Genomic DNA, 23,063 nt, shown 5'->3' with positions numbered 1-23,063 from the left:
CGACACTTAATTTTACAATTAAATAACTCTTTCAGTAAGAAAATTTGTTCTAAATTGTCCACGAATCTGTGTCAAACTGAATTACTCCCAGTTTAAAAACAAGCACTGTAGTCAGTCTGATGGCCTATCTATGAATTCACCTCTTAGTCCTGTACTATTAGAAACTTTCTAGGACAATTTGTATTTTGAGCACATTTTCGGAACTATCTTGCTGGATAGCTATTTCGAGTTGATCTACAAGATAGAGGTACATTAATTTCCTTGCCACGTGCACATCTCTATCGCCCTACTCTTGCTACGTGCATCCCCTCTGTTCACTTTTCAATGCCTGTTGGTGGCTAACGTGTCTCACAGATATGCTTTACAACCATCGATTTACTATAATTTTCCAGTTGACTAGTATCTGCGTGTTCTTTTCATCTTGTCGAATACTTTATCCCCATCTGTTTTACGTAATTTGCGTCACATCATGCACACTTTATATACCCACATCAATTTCAAAGGTAACGAAACAGTGTGTGTATGTTTTGAAATTAAATTTAATGTTGAGATGGAGGATATGATTAGAAGACAATTAAATATTGTACTACTTGTCATTAGATTTAAGGCACTGGAATGCATTGGTGATAAACTGGAAAGTGCATTTGATTATGTATTGCAGAGGAAGTTCTATAAGTAGGAAATGAAGCTCGATAAGAGGCTTGAAAAAAGTGGGCAAAATCCCTCTGTAAAACGAGGAGGATATAACAAGCACCTAGCTTTCGTTTTTACCTGACTGCAGTAATTTGACCAGACACTGTGTTTAAGGAAAAATAAAATATACTGTTAGATGTGTCACAAACTATATATTGAACCACTGTCTGATGGGAAATTTGCAAAGGAGACGTACGTGCTAACACAGCAACTGAATTAGTGTAAATTAATAGTAATGAAGTAGAAAGGGCCCAAGTTGCGCAGCGTCCCGGAAAAAGAATAAAGTAAGTGTTAAAATATTAGCAAATATCAAGAAGGTAGTTAGGATAAAATCTCAATGCAATCCATTGATAAGCGATTAATAGATGGTAAAGTCATTACCACTAAGATAGGTAAATGATAGTTATGGAAGAAGAAGTCATCAAGGGAACACCAGAATTTTTAATGAAAATAGCATTACTGAAATACTTAAATACTTAACTGATGAAAATAACTTAACAAGGCCATAAAGCACACGTTCTTCCTTTTTTTGTCCCTGAGATCAGAAAAGGCAGAATGTGATCACAGGTACTTGAATTAACAGCTACAGATGTCGATATCCCTAACCAATATTGACATCCTAAAATCTATAAAGAAGTAGCGTATAGAAGTTTAGTGCAAACCTTAAGTGTATTAATGTGCTCAACTTCTGATTAAATTAATCAAAAGTTAATAAACAGGAGTTAGCAATCGATATGAAATAAGCATTGTGAATCGTCTTATCCATAACGAGAAAAGGACAATAACTAATGATATAAAAGATGTTAAGTCTAAGACCGTTTGAGAAGATAAGAGAAACTGGTGAGGCCATACGATGCCTGTACTGTACTCAAAACGAAAAACTTAGACAGTTTAAAATATGGTGCTGGACGCAGGATGGTACAAGTGGATGCACCATGCAATGTGCACCACGCAAGGCGAAAATCTTAAAGAGACGAGTAGAAAATTTTCGGCGATACATAAACAGAAAATGAACGCTGTTAAAATGTGCTGTCACATGTATCGGTGGCAGCCAAACATATGAGTCATATGTCAGCCGCTAATAGGCATTCGAGAGGACTTAGAGGTGATGCACGTAGCGGAGAAATAAGGAAAGTTTGGAGCTCTTGAACTCGAAAGATCAATTCACTGAGACAAATTCGATAATGTGCTTAATCTAGAAAGGGAGAGGGCGGTAACGGTTTCTTCCACGGGTTTGAGGTCCTTTTATGAGATTACCGATGATTCGTTATATATGGGCAGTTTGCGTAGATAGTATTGGGTTTTGACAAACTGCCCATTGGCTTCTGTCTCGGGTTCTTCGGCCGACGTTCATCTAATGATTTTTCAGACGTATACGTTCCATTACGTAGTGAAAGAACTGCTAATTAAGAATAAAGTTCACTACAAAAGAGTTTTTGTTTCATAAAATGTAAGAAAATCTTACTCGGTAAGCAATTTACGAGCGTTTCATTTACAGAACTACAGCATTTGAATTTTAATGCTTATTATATCGTTTTGAAAACCTTGTTGCACGACTTAAAAAATCGTGTGTGCCAAGTTGACGTGGCATGTTTCGCTTATTATGGTTCATAAGATAGTGACATAATATTGTTCAGTATAAATTTCATTAATAATGATTGTAGATACCATTATCATTACCTATCCTGGATTGCTAAACAGTCCCGTTCGGATGATAGAAATACAGCAGTAAACCTAAATTGAGTAATACGTCCCATACATACTAGGTGTGACAGTAAAGTAATAAAACCGATTTATCTTTGCAAGATATGGCAGCCCTGCAGGTTTGCATAGGTACAATACCTTGGACTTCGGTCTATAAGCTGCTTCTAGTCCAAGCCGCACATCGATGCAACTGCTCAGTCGTGAGTTGTGCTGTAATGAGTTAACCGGTGTTTGTGAATCGTCACGGAAATGGAACCGCATAATATTGCGCAACGGTATGCCACTTCTTTTTGCCTTAAATTTGGCGAAAACGTGACGACAATTTACGGTAAGCTTCAGAATGCTTTTGGAGAGGATGTTATGTTGACAGCTCAAGTTTTTCGTTGGCATAAAATGTTTAGTGAAGGCAGAACGAATGCTGAAGATGAAGACCGCACTGGACGACCATCAACCTCACTGACGGATGTGAACCTGGCCAGGGTGCTTGAACTCCTGGACAAACAGTTAACCATTCATACTACAAAGGAATTTTTCAAGGACTTCGTAAAAGAGTTCCTCGTGTCAGTGGCAACATTGCTGATAATTGGATTCTGCATCACGATAACGCGCCATCCCATACTGCTCTGTCAGTACAGCAATTTTTAACCTTAGACAAATTTCAGCCACCTTATTTACCAGACTCCGTGCGACTTTTTTCTACTTCGAAGAGTCAAAACGGCGGTCAAGGGACACCATTTCCAAACAACACAAGATGTCTAAAAAGCTATGACTAGGGTCTTGGAAGATATTACGGAAGATGAGTTCCAGAAATGTTACCACCAATAGCACATAGCCTGAAAAAAGGGTGTGCAATAAGAAGGGAACTACTTTGAAAGAGATAACACTATACTTGACTAAAACGGCAAGCATATTTTTTTTTTCGCATCAGTCTCATTACTTCATTGTCGCACCTCGTATGACTGTGTGTGTGTGTGTGTGTGTGTGTGTGTGTGTGTGTGTGTGTGTGTTCAAATGGCTCTGAGCACTATCTTAGGTCATCAGTCCCCCAGAACTTAGAACTACTTAAACCTAACTAACCTAAGGACATCACACAACACCCAGCCATCACGAGGCAGAGAAAATCCCTGACCCCGCCGGGAATCGAACCCGGGAACCCGGGCGTGGGAAGCGAGAACCCTACCGCACGACCACGAGATGCGGGCTATGTGTGTGTGTGGCTCAACTAAGACAAACTTGAAAAGCAAAAAATTATATTTTTAGACTATCCTTGAATATATTACAGTGAAATATTCCAAGAAATGTTCCATAAATGAAATTCAATGCAGTAACTGCCTTGTATTTTGTTTTGGAGAAGGTACCATTACGCTATGACACATTATTCTATGCTAGAAATATATTTTTTTAACAGTACGCAGAAACTACAACACAAACAAACATATGTGAAATTGAAATACATTGGTGACACAGTACGTAAAACGGTGACACTTATTAATCGCCTCTTCAGTCGTGAAGGAACTCGGAATTTGACGGGGAGGTGATGGTACTCTCTCAGCACTATAGTTGTTTATTTGTCTCAGTACAGCAAAATATAAACAAGAAGCATTCACGATCTGAAAAAAGAAAGATGAAATTTGATCAGTGAAGTCTAATATAAAGTATATGAGTAGAGACATAGAGCGATAAGCTGCGAGTGGAAACGATCACTAAAAACCTATTCACGTAATAAATCCGAATTTGTTTTATTTGATTCGAGGTCTATGCTGCTTCCTAACAGAAACCAGCAAGATTAACAGGTATTTATTGTCGTCAGATTTAGCACAATTGCTTAAGAAATGGTGTCACGTGCGCCACAGGCACTACGGCTATTTTTAAACGTATGCGATAAGCCACTAACCTTTGTCACCGACAATCGTCACGAGGACACTCAGTGATAAGATGATCCAATTCCAGAATTTCTGCAGTTCATTAAACTGTCCTCTCACAGCAACTAAATCATCAGAAAAACAGGAAGTATCTAATTCAAATTCGTGACAAGTTAAACTACTTTCTTACAGCAACAAACACGTCACCGCCAACCGTATTTAGCCTATATTTTCGGAAAACCATTAGGTTCTACGCAAAAGTTTCGGCTGAGCTTACTTCCGGCTTTAGCCAGCTCTCAGTGCTTATAACGATGTGAACATCAGTGCTTTCTATTAGCACTTGGAGCTCTGGTACTATCCCAACAGAGCTACGACTCTTACAACTGTGATACCAATGGTTCCTTTATCTATGGTCTTCCTCTGTTCAGATTGTACCCTTTGTGACTGAATCCCATCTCGTGTTTCCGAGAGACCTCTAACCTAAAAAACTGCCCAGTCCACTCCACACAGCCCCTGCACCCGTGTAGCCGCGTCCTGCATGTAGTGGACACCTGACCTATTCAGCGGAACCCGAAACCCAACCACCCTCTGGCGCAAGTCAAGGAATCTGCACGGTCGCAGAACCGTCTGAGCCTCAGATTCAGCCCCCCCACTCGACTCTGTACCAGAGGCCAGCGATCGGTCCTGTCGACTGTGCTGCAAATGATCAGTTCTTCTTTCATCTTGCAAGCAAGACTGGCAGCCTTTGCCACTTCTGTTAGCCGCTCGAAACCACAGAGACAGTGACACATATCATTGGTACCGACGTGAGCAACCACCTGGAGTTGGATGTTAACGACTGTTAGAATATCAGTATAAAACTTTACAAATACCTAGAGAGAAAGAGAGACAGAGAGAGAGAGAGAGAGAGAGAGAGAGAGAGAGAGAGAGAGAGAGAGAGAGAGAAGGTTGATTTAAGTAGTGAGGGAGGAAAATTGCTGTTATCGAATTTTTATGTACGGATATTTACTGCAGTAGATCTATACTTTTAATACTGAAATCGTTGTTTAGCGATGATTTAATGTCATTATTATAAGCTATGTTTAATGTTTCATTGCAAGTGTACTCCAATGAATTAAAGGAAGAGGAAGGAGCACTTACCGATGCGAATATGTTCCTGTCGATTGCATAGATCTTGCCAGCCGTGGTGGTGATGGGTCGCTGAGACCGCCACATCATCAGTCGCAGGGCGCTCTTGTAGCGGCCGGAGCCGTACGGCCAGTCGCTACAGTAGGCCGCCTCACCCACGCGCTCACTCTGCACGCGTGCCAGGTGGTGGACACAACACATGAAAGGCACATTCATACAAACAGATAAACAGCAAAAACACCCTCACCTCTGTCATCCACTAAGTACTATGTCCCCTCTCGCATCCTGTGACATGTGGTAAGTTCCTGTTGGACTAAACTGACGAGGTCATCAATCCCTAGGCTTACACACAACATAATCTAACTTAAATTAACTTACGCTAAGTATAACACACACACACACTCATGCCCGAGGGAGGACTCGAGCCTCTGACGGGGGGGAGATGAGCAGACTGTAGCAAGGCGTCTCCGATCGCACTCTACGTGCTACATCGCAGTAAAATATAGCTATACATATAGCGTGATACATAAGGTCTACTAACAGAAGCTGTATAGCGTACCTTGATGTACGGGCACTGCTCGACGATTCCACTTTTGCTTTCCTGTATTAGGGTACGTTTACAACTGATCTGTAGATAATAACTGAACGGTTATTGCCGACCTGTCGATTATCATCGCCACTGAGACTCTCTGGACCGGCTAACTGTGGTCAGGAGGCACGCGGGCGAAATTAAGACGCATTTTTAAGTCTTGCGTGTGTTACAACAGAAGCCTGCAGAGAGAGGGGGCGTGACTGATACGTGGCGAACGGCTTGCATGCCGGACACGTGAGCTTCTTAGGCCCGGGCAGCGAGAGTTGGAGCCATCGGCAGACAAGGAAAAGCGGGCTCCTAAATTTGTAACTGGTAGGTTCGAAAATCACCCAAGACTTACGAGGATGCTTCGGAAACTGAAATGGAAATTCAAGGAGGGAAGGAGACGTTATATCGAGGAACACTAGTGAGAAAATTTAGAGGACCAGTATTCGTAGCTGACTGCTGAACAATGTTGTTGCCTCAAACATAGGTTGCGCGTAAGGACCACTAATGTAAGATACGACAATTATGACTCATACAGAGGAATACAGTAGTGGTACGGGGTACACTCCACCGCTCGAAGTAGATGTAGATGTAGATCCACGACGGAGCGTTGCTGCCGTAGCACGGGAGGTGCACCGTAATACACAGCAACCAGCGCCCTGATGAAGGCGGTGCCTGAGAGTGTTGGGCTCGTCAGCATGAGCACCGCGAGCAAAACGCCTCTCTGCTGATCCACAACGAGTAACCAACAGCTGGGTTTTCTGGTTCCTACACAAGCAGTGTTGTTACGGTCTTTTTAGTTGCACTTTCTCCTGGGCCGTCATGAGGATAGTGTTTCAAAAAATTTCAGTCGAAGTTCAGATCTGCCTAGGCAAAGTACGAGTAGGAAAACAGCTCTCTTTTAAAGTGAACCGACATAATGTTTGATTTTACAGTTTCACAGGTGTTCGGCCAGTCATCGTGACCGTCAGTTATCTCGGTATTGAACTGCCCCGTACTCTGTTCCAACGTGACACCACTGAGTCAATGAGCAGTTAATGCGTCTATCACAAAGAACGACTTCATTCTGGCAAGCCGCTGTCACAAGGAGGGCCTCCTTCCCATTTTCATTAGCGTTTGTTTCAGACACAGAAGGTACACACTTAGAAAATCTGTCAAGTAAAGAAAAAGTGCAGTCATGATCTCTGCAGTGACAAAAGATACAGGAGCAGATCTCACTTTCGACTCTACCAGTGAGGAGGTGGTCAACAGAAACAGATACTTTAATCAACGACAAAGCTGCATTTCATGAATCGGGACTTGGTATGGCGGTAGACTGAACGTGGTACGAAAGTTGTGAAAAATAAAAGGAAAACTTGAAGATTCAGAATAGAGATAGTGTGTGTCAACGATTTTCAATAGAAGTGACTTTTAGCAAAGATGGTGTTCTTTATAACAGATGCTCAACATGTTGGCTGTCATCCTTCAACGACACCAGTAGTTTGTGAACAGCACGGTACAGCATATCGGTGGGTATGGTCAGAAAGAGCCGTCGAATGTCTTGTAGCATCCTTAATGAGATCAGAAGATCGCGGTGAACTTTCGACTTCAGCTAATTTCACAACCAATGATCACGCGCATTGAGTTGTGGGAACCTGGGAGGCAAAGTATGACAGAAGTGGAGGTTTAGCACGCGATCACGCGATCCTCATCAAACGATGTGCATAAGACGTCTTCCACAAGTGTAGCAATACAAGGTGCTGTGCCAACCTGGGTAAACTCCGTACCATTGAGCAGGTGTTTGTCAGTCAGATTACGGATAATGCAGCTCTGTGACATATCAACAAACCTCACTCCTGTCATTTGATTGACTATTCTCAAGCGGCTGCACTGACATGTTGCCGTCCAGCGCCATGTGTTGCCAAATCTGCACTAGTTTTCAGGTTCATTAATATACCTTGGCAGTTCAGGCTACTTAACAATAAAGACAACATGAAGTGTGAGGAAATAAAATCGAAGCGGCTGCAGCAGAAATATGCAGAAATTAAGAAAAAAAACTCTTCGTTGGATCGACAAAAGTGCAGGTGACAGCCATTTCTACATGTAGAGATGTCGGTAGTATCGCTTACACTACGTACAAAGGGCAGTGCATTGTCGGAGATGTCATTTATACTCAAGTGATTTATGTGAATGTGGTTTCCGACGTTATTATGGCAGCATGACGGGAATTCATAGACTTTGAGTGCTGAATGGTAGTTGGAGCTAGGCGCATGGAACATTCCATTCCGGAGATCGTCAGGCAATTCAGTATTCCAAGATCCACTGTGTCAATAATATGGACAATGGACAAAGCAGTGGCCGACGGCCATAGCTTAACGAGCGAGAGCAGCAACGTTTTCGTTGAGTTTTTAGTGCTAACAGACAAGTAAAACAGCGCAAAATAAGCGCAGAAATTAACGTAAGATGTACGGCGAAAGTATCTGATAGGACAGTGTGGCGAATTTGTCAGTAATCGACTATGGCAGCAGACGACCGACGCGAATGCCTTTGCAAGCAGCGCAACATCTCTTGCAGCCCCACTCCTCTGCACGCGACCCCATCTGTTTGACTCTAGACGACTGGTGGCCTGTGAAATGACTCCCGGTTACAGCCGGTATGAGCCGATTGTAGGATTCGTGTATGGTGCAGATCCCACGAAGCGATGGAACGAAGTTGTCAACATGGCACTGGACAATCTGATGCTGGTTCCATGATGACGGTGACTGTGTTTACATGCACTGGACTGGGACCTCTGGTATAAACGAACCAATCATCGACTGCATATAGTTGTGATGTTCGGCTACTTGGACACCATATGGAGCCATTCATGGACATCATTTTCATGACTGATCATTCACCATGTCACTTGCCATAAACCGTTCAGGGTTGATTCGAAAAACATTCTAGACAATTCAAGCGAATTGCTCCAAATGAAGATTACCGTCGGACATTTATGAGGCATAACCGCAGGTCAGGTCTTGAACAAAATCCTGACCCAGCAACAGTTAATGTGGACGGCTGTAGGGACAGTATAGTTCAATATTTCTGCAGGGCAACCCAGCAAATTTTTGAGTCCATGCCACTTCGAGTTGCGGCACTACGCCGGATCAAAAGCGATCTGACACGATGCAAGGGGACATAGGGGAGGGAGGACTCCCATGGGATTTGTCAAGTAAGTTTTAGCAATGGTATCGCTAACGAGGTTCACGAGCCGCATACGGCTGTTGCATCAGTGTAGTGAGGCTCTTGAAATGTAGTATATATATAAATCAAGTATAAAACTAATAAAATTATAAAAATCACAAAAATAGATACACGTTTATATAAAGCAGCGACCACGCTGACGCCGATGGACGGCGCCGCACACAAACGTGCGGTGCAGAGTAGCAGTAGAGACCGCAGAGCAGCTCAAGTTGGAGCACAGTGTTTGTAGTATGCAACAATGTTCGTGCGTGTGTGCACGTGGGCAAGCAGTTCCGAATGGAAACTAAGAGAATCGCCATTCAAACCGTGACGCGTGCGAACGACCCTTTATCTCTGATGCACCGACAAAGCGCGGAAATTATTCGTTGCTACACAGGTGGCGCTATTTGCTGAGTTGGCATCCCTTCGCTCACACCTATAAGTGGCGCTGACTTCGGTCGCGCAGTTTGAGGCTAGTTGCCATTGGGCACCACTGTGGGGAGCCGGACTTGGGTATCAAGAAGATGTCAATCTCGTCCTGTTTGTCCCCAGATGGGTCTGCCGCTGTGGTTGCCCCGGTTGCTGAACGCAGTGGGACTCAGCCCTCGCCTGTGGTTGATTGGGATGTCGTTCCAAGGCGTGGCAGGCAGCGAAAGGCGTCCCCGGAGGCTGATCAGAAAGCCTCCCCGGTGCGTCTGACAAACAGGTTTCCTGCACTGTCTCTGCCTGAGCCAGATGCAGCTGCCTGCCCTGCTTCAGAGGATGGGCTTATTGGTAGTTGGGAACTCCAATGTTAGGCGCGTAACGGAGCCCCTTAGGGATATGGCGGCTAAGGAGGGGAAGAAATCCAGTGTGCATTCCGTGTGCATTGCGGGTGAAGTCATTCCTGATGTGGAAATGGTCATTCCGGATGCCATGAAGAACACAGGGTGCAACCAGCTGCAGGTTGAGGCACATGTCGGCACTGATGACGTGTGTCGCTTTGGATCTGAGGAAATTCTCTCTGGATTCCAGCGGCTACCTGATTTGGTGAAGGCTGCCGGTCTTGCTTGCGAGATGAAGGCAGAGCTCACCATCTGCAGCATCGTTGACAGAACCGACTGCGGACCTTTGGTGCAGAGCCGGGTGGAGGGTCTGAATAAGAGGCTCAGACGGTTTTGCGACCGTATTGGCTGCAGATTCCTTGACTTGCGCCATAGGGTGGTGGGGTTTCGGGTTCCGCTGAATAGGTCAGGAGTGCACTACACTCAGCTGGCGGCTACATGGATAGCGGAGGCTGTGTGGCGTGGACTGGGTGGTTTTTTAGGTTAGAAGGCCTCTGGAAAGTACGGGGTGGGTTGCAATTTTAATGGGTGCATGGCAAATACAGGACGTGCTAGGCTCAAGGAACAGTCGGAATTGTAGTAGTAAATTGTTGTAGTTGTGCTGGGAAAGTCCCTGAGCTTCAAGCTCTAATTGAAAGCACAGAAACTGAAATCGTTGTAGGTAGAGAAAGCTGGCTAAGGCCTGAATAAGTTCCGAAGAAATTTTTAAGAAGTCTGAGACGGTGTTCAGGAAAGATAGAGTAGGCAAAATTTTTGGTGGAGTGTTTGTGTCTATCAGTAGTGGCTTATCTTGTAGTGAAGTCGAAGTAGATATTCCGTACGAATTGCTATGGGTGGAGGTTATACTTAACAGCCGAACTAAGTTAATAATTGGCTACTTCTACCGACTCCCACACTCCGATGATGTAGTTGCTGAACAGTTCAGAGAAAATTTGAGTCTCATAACAAATAAATACCCAACTCATAAGATTCTAATTGGTGGGGACTTCAACCTTCCCTCGATATGTTGGCAAAAATACTTGTTCAAAACCGGTGGTAGGCAGAAACCATCTTCCGAGATTGTCCTAAATGCTTTCTCCGAAAATTTTTTCGAGAAGATAGTCCACGAACCCACGCGAATTGCAAGTGGTTGCGAAAACACACTTGACCTCTTAGCCACAAACAATCCAGAGCTAATAGAGAGCATCATGACTTATACAGGGATTAGTGATCACAAGGTCGTTGTAGCTTCCAAATCCAACAGGAACAGACACAAAACACTTTTATTTAAGAAAGCGGATAAAGTGTCACTAGAAGCCTTCCTAAGAGGCAATCTCCATTCCTTCCGAACTAACTATGCAAACGTAGACGAGATGTGGCTCAAATTCAAAACTATAGTAGCAACTGCAATTGAGAGATTCATTCCTCATAAACTGGTAAGAGATGGAACTGATCCCCCATGGTACACAAAACAGGTCCGAACGCTGTTGCAGAGGCAACGGAAAAAGCATGCAATGTTCAGAAGAACGCGAAATCCCGAAGATGGGCTAAAATGTACAGACACGCAAAACTTGGCACGGACTTCAATGTGAGATTCCTTTAATAGGTTTCACAACGAAACATTGTCTAGAAATTTAGTTGAAAATCCGAAGAAATTTTGGTCGTATGTAAAGTACACAAGGAGCAAGACGCAGTCAATACCTTCACTGCGCAGTGCCGATGGTACTGTTACCGACGACTGTGCCGCTAAGGCTGAGTTATTGAACGCAGTTTTCCCAAATTCCTTCACCAAGGAAGACGAATGGAATATTCCAGAATTTAAAACATGAACAGCTGCTAGCATGACTTTCATACAAGTAGATACCTTCGGGGTTGCGAAGCAACTCAAATCGCTTGATACGGGCAACTCTCCAGGTCCAGATTGTATACCGATAAGGTTCCTTTAAGATTACGCTGATACAATAGCTCTCTACTTAGCAGTCATATACAACCGCTCGCTCACCGATAGATCTGTACCCACAGATCGGAAAATTGAGCAGGTTGCACCTGTCTTTAAGAAGGGTAGTAGGAGTAATCCATCGAACTACAGACCTATATCACTGACGTCGGTTTTCAGTAGGGTTTTGGAGTATATACTATATTCAGACATTATGAATCACCTAGAAGGGAACAATCTATTGATACGTAATCAGCATGGTTTCAAAAAACATCGTTCTTGTGCAACGCAGCTAGGTCTTAATTCGCACGAAGTAATGGCCGCTATCGACAGGGGATCTCAAGTTGTTTCCATATTTCTAGATGTCCGGAAAGCATTTGACACCGTTCCCCACAAGCGACTTCTAATCATGCTGTGGGCCTACTGGGTATCGTCTCAGTTGTGCGACTGGATTCGTGATTTCCTGTCAGGAAGGTCGCAGTCCGTAGTAATAGACAGCAGATTCAAGGGGTAAAACTGAAGTGATATCAGGTGTTCCCCAGGGAAGCGTCCTGGGACCTTTGCTGTTCCTGGTCTATATAAATGACCTGGTGACAATCTGAGCAGTTCTCTTAGGTTGCTCGCAGGTGATGCTGTAATTTACCGTCGAGTAAGGTCATCCGAAGACCAGTATCAGTTGCAAAGCGATTTAGAAAAGATTGATGTATGGTGTGGCAGGTGGCAGTTGACACTAAATAACGAAAAGTGTGAAGTGATCCACATGAGTTACAGAAGAAATCCGTTGGAATTCGATTGCTCGATAAAGAGTACAATTCTCAAGGCTGTCAATTCAACTACGTACCTGGGTGTCAATATTACGAACTACTTCAGTTGGAAAGACCACATAGACAATATTGTGGGGAAGGCGAACCAAAGGCTGCGTTTCATTGGCAGGACACTTAGAAGATGCAACAAGTCCACTAAAGAGACAGCTTACACTACACTCGTTCGTCCTCTGTTAGAATATTGTTGCACAGTGTGGGACCTTTACCAGGTGCGATTGAAGGAGGACATCTAAAGGGTGCAGGAAACGGCAGCTCGTTTTGTATTATCACATAATAGGGGAGAGAGTGTGGCAGATATGATACGCGAGTTGAGATGGAAGACATTAAAGCAAAGACGTTTTTCGTCGAGGCGAGATCTATTTACGAAATTTCAGTCACCAACTTTCTCTTCCGAATTGCAACAACACGGATCGAGACATGCGACAGTTAGTAGCCGGCCGCATTTGTAGCTAATAGTATGGTTACTTCGCTCCCTGCAGTGACATTTTTAAGCAAAACCCGCCAGGGTAGCTGAGGGCGCTAAGCGCTGCTTCCTGGACTCGGGTAGGCGCGCCGGCCCCAGATCGAATCCGCCTGGCGGATTAATGACGAGGGCCGATGTGCTGACCAGCCTGGATGTGGTTTTTCGGCGGTTTTCCACATCCCACTGGGTCAATACTGGGCTAGTGCCCACGTTCCACCTCAGTTACACGCGTCGCAGACAACTGAAACACGTTCGCACCATTTCACGATTTACGCTATATGCAGACAGCTGGGGTACAATGATTCCATCCCTGGGGTACGGGTGGCGGCAGGAAGGGCATCCGGCCATCCGTAAAACTAACCTTGCGAAATCCGTTCCAACCGCACCAACCCAGTGATCGCTCCTGGACTATGGCGTAAGCGAAAGAAAGAAAGAAAGCGACATTTTTAAGAAAATTTGTCATTATTTTTGGTATCCTAACATTTACAACGCTATCTTCGAAGCTTAAATACGAAGAAGAGAACACGTGTTTTGATAAAAGGGCGGGAAGAGCAATGTGTCACAGTACAGTTGCCAGTAATTTCTAACGCCATCATGATACAAACTACAGAGGTTTCAAGAAAGACTTCGCTATTGGTTCCCATTCAACGAAAGCTAAATAGTCCTCATTAAAGGTAAAATTTTCAAGGGCTGAGGAGGGTTATATCCATGTTTACGAGGAAAACAGATTTAATAACCGAACCTGGTTTTATTTGGGCTTCTAGTAATGTAAAATCAAAGAAACCTTCCACAGAAGAGCAGTTCGTCAAGTTCAATGTTGCACAAGTTGTTTATGTTTTAGACACATAAAGTAAGAAACACCAAAATTTGGTAGAACACCTGCTTCCTTCTAGACATACAATAGAGAGACGAATTTCTTCTGTTAGCGACCATTTTGTGTGTGACTTACAAAGAAGTGACTGCTCAGCAATGGATTAGCACTCAGATATACAAGATCTTGCCATATTAGTAAGATACGTAACACGTGACTAAGGGGTAGTGCAAGAGCTATTAGATGTTGCTACATTGAAGATACTACTCGTGGTTGTGACATTAAACAGATGGTGTTTTAGTGAAGTACTCAATGCCCGATGGCGCACCGTCTATGACAGATAAAACCAAGAGCTTGTGCGGCTTTCAAATGCTTCATCTACAATTGTCCACTGTGTTATCAATACAGAACGTTTAGCATCTAAATCATGGCAGTTTCGACATGTTACGAAGGTGTTGCTAAATGCCTCGAGCAACACCCGCCCAAATGCCAAAACACGCCAACTCTTCAAACCCTTCATAGAAGAAATCGGCAACGATGGGTCTTGGTACTGTTTTGTGAGATGGCTCTCAGCAGGTAATGTCCTAGGCAGATTTTTTTCCGATAACTCAATCCATATAAGCAACTTCTCCAAGGAAAATGCAAATCTATTCCTGAGCTCTATGAGCCACAGTGTCTGCAATATATAACGGTTGTTCCTGTTTTCTTTTAGCATTTACAAACACGCGACACATCATTGCAATAAAGACTTAAACTTGCTTCTGATTTAGTGCAGTCTGTGTTCACCTTTGTTAACAAATGGAGCTCAGCTAGTTTCGCGGCATATACAAGATTATTTAAATAACGTGTCTGCCCTTGATTAAGATACAATTGTCAGGTTTAGTGATTTGAGGGTACTTACACATTCATTTTCACACTTGGAAAACCATTGCCTTCTTGATGTTGTGGGTGAATGCTGCCCCATTTCAGCGTCAGTTAGTAAGAATTCAGCAGCTGTATATTTGAAACTAATGGCACTTCAAGAAAAAGCAGGACTACGGGGTCTGGAACTAAGTGGTTGATGAATTTTTGAAATTGTTGGCAGAATCGTTAACAAATATTTTAAGAAATTTGATAGTATCCAGAAGAAAAATATCGACTAACAGGGGAGTGTGCAAAAAAAAAAAATTGTCTCTACTTTTGGGACCACTTATCTGCGTGTATCATTGTGCTCCAAACTCAAGTTTATGAAACTTAAATATCGATCTGCTCCATCTGAAGAACATATAAGTGAAGCTGTGCGAACTGCGGTCACCAGTTATGAGCCAGAGTTCAAACAGCTCACAGTAAGGTAAAAACCGGAAGAAGCACATCACAAATATTACTCACAATTCCTTATAGTTTACTACATGACGAAAGTCATGAGATACCTCCTAGTGTCATGTCGGATCTCCTTTAGCGCCGGCTTACTGGAGCAGTTCGACGTAGCATGTGCTCAACAGGTCGTAAGAAGTCCCCTGAAGAAATATTGAGTCATGCTACTTCTATAACCGTTCATAATTGCGAAAGGGTTGCCTATTCAGTATTTTGTGCACAAACTGACCTCTCGAATACGTTCTACATACGTTAGATCGGGCTATATGGGCGACCAGATCATCACCTCGAATTGTCCAGAATGTTCTCCAACCCTTTTGGCCCAAACTTGGAGCATTGTCGTCCATAAAAATTCCATCGCTGTTTGGGTGAATGAAGTCCATGAATGGCTACAAACGGTCTCCAAGCAGCCGAACATATTCATTCCCAGCAAATGATTTGTTCAGTTGGACCACAGTATCCCTTTCCACTCCGTATAAACACAGACTACACCATTATGGGGCAGCCAGAAACTTGCACAGTGCCTTCTCGACAACTTTTGTCCGTGACTTCGTGGGGTCTGCGCCACACTCTAACCCTGGACCCATGGAGCTCTTACCAACTAACGTCGAACTCACCTAACCAGGCCACGATATTCAGTGCGTCTAGGGTCCAGTCGATATGGTCAAAAGAACAGCAGATGCGCTGCAGGTGACTCACACTGTTCGCAAGGGCACCAGATTCGGTCGTCTGTTGCTATAGCTCGTTAACCCTAAATGTACATTCCTTTCTGCGGTTATTTCATCCAGTGTTATCACTGACAACCTTATACAAACGAACTTGCTCTCAGTCTTTAAGTGAAGACCGTTAGATACTTCAGTGACCCTTATAAGAGGTAATGCTTGTCACTTGATATCTATGAGGGCTATTTGGAAAGTAAGGAACGATAGGCCGCGAAATGGAAACCACAGTGGAAAACAAAACTGTTTTAATTTGCAGGAGTTAGCTACAACTACAACTACTTATCTCCGTAGTCGCCGATCCGACTTAGACGTTTGCGGTAGCGTTGTACCAACTTTCCAACAGTCCCGTTATAGAAGGCAGCCGCCAGTGCTTTCCGCCAATTCTCTACGCTGACATGCAGCTCTTTGTCTGTGCCAAAATGTTGTCTTAATAGCCAGCGGCTTATGTGAGCAGAGATGAAACTCATAGGGACACAATTACGGGCTGTATTGAGGGTAATCAAACATTTCCAATTGAAAACGATTCAGGAGCATCTTCATTGCCCCAGCAGAATCAGGCTGAGAATTGTCTTGAAGAAGAAAACGCATGACAGTTATGTAATGTTAGCTGCATCTTCCATGCCAAAATGCCTCACATTGTTTCAGCAAGTTTAATAACTCTTCTCAGTCATTATTTCCTAATAAATAGCACCACTTCGCTCTTCCTAGCCACACAACACAAACTATTACATTTTAGCACTTGCTCCACTTGAAAACCCTTAGATATAGGACCACTTAAAATTAGCTGTTATCCTGTCCACTGTTAACTAGGAATGCAAAATGCAACCAATAACTGTGAATGACACACCTGAGCAAGACAAAAATGGGAGGCATTTAGGATGATAAAACCAACTCGGATGCATACCGGAGATTGTGGAGCCTATGAATGACGGTATTAAGGCATGGGTGTCTATAACTGCTTTTGAAGAGCGATGGCACCGTGGAACACGTGTATCAACTAATAATCAGAAACTGAAATGAAACTGGGTCAGTAAGAAACATATTACGATTTTTAAATGGAGAGGTATTAATGACATTGCTTCGTTATATTGTTTTGGAGCACAGGTTGTGACGTGAAAACAGTCGATGCTACATAATACAGTAAACATTGGGCTTTGAAAATGCTTCTCTTTGAAGGCAGTCTCTGAGTAACTTGTAAAAGTATCGTTCTAAAAAAAGTTGATTTCCATTACTCTGTCGGTGAAATGTATGATACGAAAAATGGCTTTGCTATTCACTCAGTATTCGTAGCCTTTCCGAGCAGCACTAGCAGAAACCTCGGACGTGTCTGTTGTTTACGGTTCTTAAGACTGGGTGTTTCAAGTAACAATTTTCTGTGATTAATATCCAGTACAGAAATCCTGTACCGAAACATTTCACGTGATGGCCACACTGACATCGTTGTGATTACAGTGAAACAGTGTTTCTAAATGCCCTTGTAATTAATATATTTTTCTCTTTTCTCGTCTGCAGCAATATAGTGGAATAGGCGTGCATGCTGTTACAGGCGATTTAACGTATTGTCCCACTCGTCAAACTCAGTTTCATTAAATGAGACTGTCACGAAAGGGACTCCAAGAAATTATATTTCACTGAGGGTATGAGCCGTATAACTTCATGTAGCTTGGCATAAAGAATGACTCCACTTGAATTATTCACTTGTTCCGTCATGCACACTCAACTTGTTGCCGAGAGTTTCAAGTCAGTTTCGTCACTCAGAGAAGTCGACGTTTTGTGTCAACAGACGGACGTTAATATTTAAATGATCCTCGTAAGGCAGCTGTTACTGTTTTGAGCACTCCTCAGTCACTGCAATTGTACCTTCAGACAGAAAAACGGCCAAATTAAAATTATAATATCAAGTCATTTGTACTGATTTATTCGAAATGTACCCTCATTTTTTGTAATAGTTCGGACGCTGAAACATTAAAGAGGAGAAAGCAGTTCAGCGCCAGTGTCTACCTTTCATAAAAAATAGAGAGCGTTTTTAAGGAGAGATCTTTGGCTCTGGGATAATTTTATATAATTACTTGAAATTCTTTTGTTGCCATAGTGATCAAAACGTATATAGAAAATACATTGGTGCCATCCTCACATTGCTATCGCTCACAATATTTTCCTCTCTGTTGCAACCCCCAAAGTCATGGAAAACGCGAGTAGGGAACGTTTATGTTCTTTATGATTTGTGTCCACCAAAGTCAAATATGTAACATTAGCTCGCAATTTATTTACCGAAACATACGATTAACATCAAAATTTTCGGAGCGTCCCCGGCGAACTACTGAGTAGTATATTTACAGAGACTGGTTATCTGTTAACAGCGTAGTCTCGATTACCATCTTACAATTAGTTCATCAGCTCATAGCTGTATCACACATAATCAAAACACTCGCCCCATATTATTCCTTGATCTTTAAATCGACGCTCAAGCCATAAATTACAGCACTGTGAAGACGAAATACAACGAAGCTACAATTGGTAACAAGTTAACTATTTCCTTGAATATGCAAATGTTCATTATTTCAGTGCCTCCACACAAAATAAGTAGGAGTAGTGATGTCTATATCTTGTATTAGGAAGAGATTACGTCGTTGCTTTTCATTCAGAAATCAGATTCGAATGTTGATCGTTCGTGAAATCATGTTGTGCCTCGTGTAATATTCAGAAATATCTACCGGTATGTACTGGAAGTCGTCAAAGGACTGCTATTTACCTTTCCACAATATTGCTGCTCGCGCTGGCAGAGATCCCACGACTGTAGTGCGAATATGGCATCGATAGGTCTCCTTTTTTCCATGCGCCTAGTGCCCGAGAACGTAGACAAACTATTTGCTCTTACAGAGTCATACAAATGTGTCAGGTACCTTGAGTCGGCCAAAACGTTCGTTTCCAGAAAAAAGATCCCAAAAGTCATAAATTGCTTCTGGAAAACACAAATTTTTTCCTTTTGTCAATCGCTGTTTTATATTGTCAGAAACTTTCCCTTTGCTGTCAGTGTCGCTCATCTTCAGAACATCTATCGCAGGTAGAAACTAACCAGTCTTACCGTAACACCATTAGTTTCACTAATATACGACAGTGAATCGGTCAGTTTTCTGTTAAGACAGTTTATTCTGTAACTGAGAGACACGACAATAATAATGGCGACACAATTCGAAACAGGCTGAATCGAGATGACGAAATATTCAATTCACAAAAGGCAAGTGAATGCTGGTTCTGCAAACTACGACTGCTGATAATTTCCCTATCGGCAAATATATTCCCTCTTGGTTTATTTATTTAAATGTAAATATATGTCTTTGTGGATACGTGTTTGCTACAGACAAGAAATCTGTTACGTCAAGATACTTAGCGTGAATGTGTGCGAGCTTGTGCCAAGTAGCTCGTTAACAAAATATGCTTGTTTGTAGCCGATGTGATTGTTAGTACAACAACCACTGTCGCTTTCCCTTAACGGGACAGCAGTGGGAAATTCTCTGGCACCAGATCACCCACAGACAGCACTTGACACTACAGTGGCACCAGGTCATCATTTCAGGCGAATTGTGGTTCCGCGCCCAGCATCATGACAAACGTATATGCATGGGCGGGCTCAGAGGAGGCTGACAGTTATCCGACTGCATTCGCCACTTATCGTGAAGGTATAAGTGGCCATTAGATAAAGAAAACTATCGTTTTTCTTTAACTTACCCGGTAATGTGGACACTTACGACGAATTGAAGCTAGTGGTTACCAGGTCTCTGTCATGGGATACTTTAACACGACAACACACGACCGTATTCCCTATTGACCTACCATGGTACTGATTGAGTTCAACTGCTGCCCTGGCCAGTACAATGTCTAGATCTTTGATCATGTATTTAGCCCAACAATTCGACGGTAACGCTGGTACATAGTTTAATCAGCGTGTAATGACGTATTTGTGGTAACTAAAGCAGATTTCTTAATTTTCGTAACTATATTTTTAATATTGTTCATTAAATCGACGTCGTGCTGCAACATCATAGGTTCAAATGTTGCACATGAAGGAAGGTGGTAGTGTGCCTCTTGAACATAATACATGAAGAGCAATGTAATCCAAATGACAAAGTCATGCAGCTTTTGCTTGTTTCGTACACAGTTCACTTTAAATTCGAATGAATAATGAAGTTAGGTATGCAGAATGGTTTGAGAGTCCGAAAAATTCTAACAGACAGATACTAGTGAAGAAACGTAAAGAAAGAAATCGTCAAAACGTTTCACAGCCCTTACCATGGCGGCAGTTTGGGAAAGGTAAAAAACATAGGTAAGCCTTAAGAAATTAATTATTTAAATAGCTATAACTCAAAATAAAAACGCCTTTTACATTCTGCACATTACGTTCATTCATTTGCCTTTTGCATCCACATGCGTTTTGCCTCAGTTACAAAACATCTTCTGTGAGTCCTGAAATACTAAACGCTCTTTTTCGTTTGCACGTATAGGTTAGAGATTTAAAAGAGTTCATTGAAATATTTACAATAAAATAAAAAAATACTTACAGATCCGTATGTAATTCATTATTTGGAGGCCAGAGAACTTACTTTCAAGTGGCATACTTTTGAAAGATTCCAGTTCTCCTACTGGTCACCATTTTCGAAATACAACACAGTAATTGCCATTTCCTGCGTCTAGAATTTAATGTTTTGTGCAAGTTGTAGCAAAACAAGCGATGTATCGCTTGTGAGATCCAGAGGCGAGCGAGTATGCCCAGTTCATTGCCAGTAGCGCCAGGCCACCATAACGTCCTTTACACACAGTTTCACCACCTTCTCATTCGACCGCAACACAAGTATTCATACTTAAAACATATTAAGTAGAACGTATAAATGACGAACAATTTAATTGTTGTTAATTACTTCTTACCAGAAGAAGAAACCGGTTGGTAGGACATGTTTTGAGGCATCAAGGGATCACAAATTTAGCATTGGAGGGCAGCGTGGAGGGTAGAAATCGTAGAGGGAGACCGAGAGATGAGTACACTAAGCAGATTCAGAAGGATGTAGGTTGCAGTAGGTACTGGGAGATGAAGAAGCTTGCACAGGATAGAGTAGCATAGAGAGCTGCATCAAACCAGTCTCAGGACTGAGGACAACAACAACAACAACATTAATTACTTCATCACAGATGGGTTCTATGATCGCAGCTAATTAAACACCCCAAGAAAAAAATTCTGGCCTTAATCAGCTTTAAATACCACAGCAGAAATCGAATTACTAGTCCTTGACGTGTAGCTAATAATAATTAACATCTACATGATCGGTATGTACCGCCTTACACAACCAGTCACCAATAGTATGGTTTAATGCAGAGGTTAAATATTCACCGCGGGGTTCAATTAACAAGCAACATCCCTAGCAGAGTTACTTATGTAACATTACATAGACATTAACATATACCAGTTAATAGTAATTCCTGATATGATTTAGAAGGCACACTAGTGGCCGCTAACTAAGCTGCACCCAAGGTGACTCTTCAACTACAGAACTCATTCGGATATTATCAACTTTAATGGTGAAGGCGTCACAATTAAGGCCATAGTCATATTTTGCGCTGTAATACTTCCAACTATTGGTCAATAACCTTATTATCCTAAGAGGGCACGATCTATAACTTACCTACGTTTCCAGCATGCACTGGGGAAATCATCCCATACAGAAATTAGCCTGGTCAGTACTGACAATAGAATACAAGCCACGGCGATGGCCTTGCAAGATATCAGTGCACTAACTGTTTATTGCTGATATAATCAGAACAGCTACACGTATTAACAGCTCAAGATACCTATTGAGCAATGCAATAAACCACGATAATGGGGCCGGCCACTGTGGCAGTGCGGCTCTAGGCGCTGCTGCTACGGTCGCAGGTTCGAATCCTACTTCGGACATGGATGTGAGTGATGTCCTTACGTTAGTTAGGTTTAAGTAGTTCCAAGTCTAGGGGACTGATGACCTCAGATGTTAGGTCCCATAGTGCTTCGGGACATTTGAACCCGATAACGGGCATAAGTTGCTCATGACAAGCATTCATTCACAATATACATAAATGACCTGGTGGATGACATTGGAAGTTCACTGAGGCTTTTTACAGATGATGCTGTGGTGTATCGAGAGGTTGCAACAATGGAAAATTGTACTGAAATGTAGGAGGATCTGCAGCGAATTGACGCATGGTGCACGGAATGGCAATTGAATCTCAATGTAGACAAGTGTAATGTGATGCGAATACATAGAAAGACAGGTCCTTTATCATTTAGCTACAAAATAGCAGGGCAGCAACTGGAAGCAGTTAATTCCATAAATTATCTGGGAGTACGCATTAGGAGTGATTTAAAATGGAATGATCATATAAAGTTGATCGTCGGTAAAGCAGATGCCAGACTGAGATTCATTGGAAGAATCCTAAGGAAATGCAATCCGACAACAAAGGAAGTAGGTTACCGTACGTTTGTTCGCCCAATGCTTGAATACTGCTCAGCAGTGTGGGATCCGCACCAGGTAGGATGATAGAAGAGATAGAGAAGTTCCAACGGAGAGCAGCGCGCTTCGTTACAGGATCATTTTGTAATTGCGAAAGCGTTACGGAGATGATAGATAAATTCCAGTGGAAGACTCTGCAGGAGAGACGCTCAGTAGCTCGATACGGGCTTTTGTTAAATTTTCGAGAACATACCTTCACCGAAGAGAAGCAGTATATTGCTCCCTCCTACGTATATCTCGCGAAGAGACCATGAGGATAAAATCAGAGAGATTAGAGCCCACACAGAAGCATACCGAAAATCCTTCTTTCCACGTACAATACGAGACTGGAAAAGAAGGGAGAACTGTTAGAGGTAGTCAAGGTACACTCCGCCATGCACAGCCAGGTGGCTTGCGGAGTATGGATGAAGATGTAGATTCCTCAAAGTATTCAACAAGTAATGTCAAAAC

The 23,063-nt window shown here is 42.7% G+C and overlaps 1 protein-coding gene across 1 annotated transcript in view; it reads right to left on the bottom strand.

Moving 5' to 3' along the window:
- Window positions 1-3,782: 3,782 nt before the first annotated feature.
- The window catches only part of LOC126273418 (uncharacterized), a 145,748-nt gene continuing 126,467 nt past the window's right edge, over window positions 3,783-23,063 (bottom strand). Inside the window, exons 5-6 of the mRNA XM_049976970.1 lie at window positions 5,400-5,555; window positions 3,783-3,815 (exon numbers count right to left, since the gene is read on the bottom strand). Coding sequence (XP_049832927.1) covers window positions 3,783-3,815; window positions 5,400-5,555 — 189 coding nt within the window. The remainder of the gene's footprint in view (window positions 3,816-5,399; window positions 5,556-23,063) is intronic.

The sequence above is a fragment of the Schistocerca gregaria genome, chromosome 5 (assembly GCF_023897955.1).
Source record: "Schistocerca gregaria isolate iqSchGreg1 chromosome 5, iqSchGreg1.2, whole genome shotgun sequence".
In the NCBI taxonomy this organism is placed as follows: Eukaryota; Metazoa; Arthropoda; class Insecta; order Orthoptera; family Acrididae; genus Schistocerca; species Schistocerca gregaria.
Note: the sequence above shows the minus strand (reverse complement) of the source record. Positions and strands in the feature narration are given on the sequence as shown.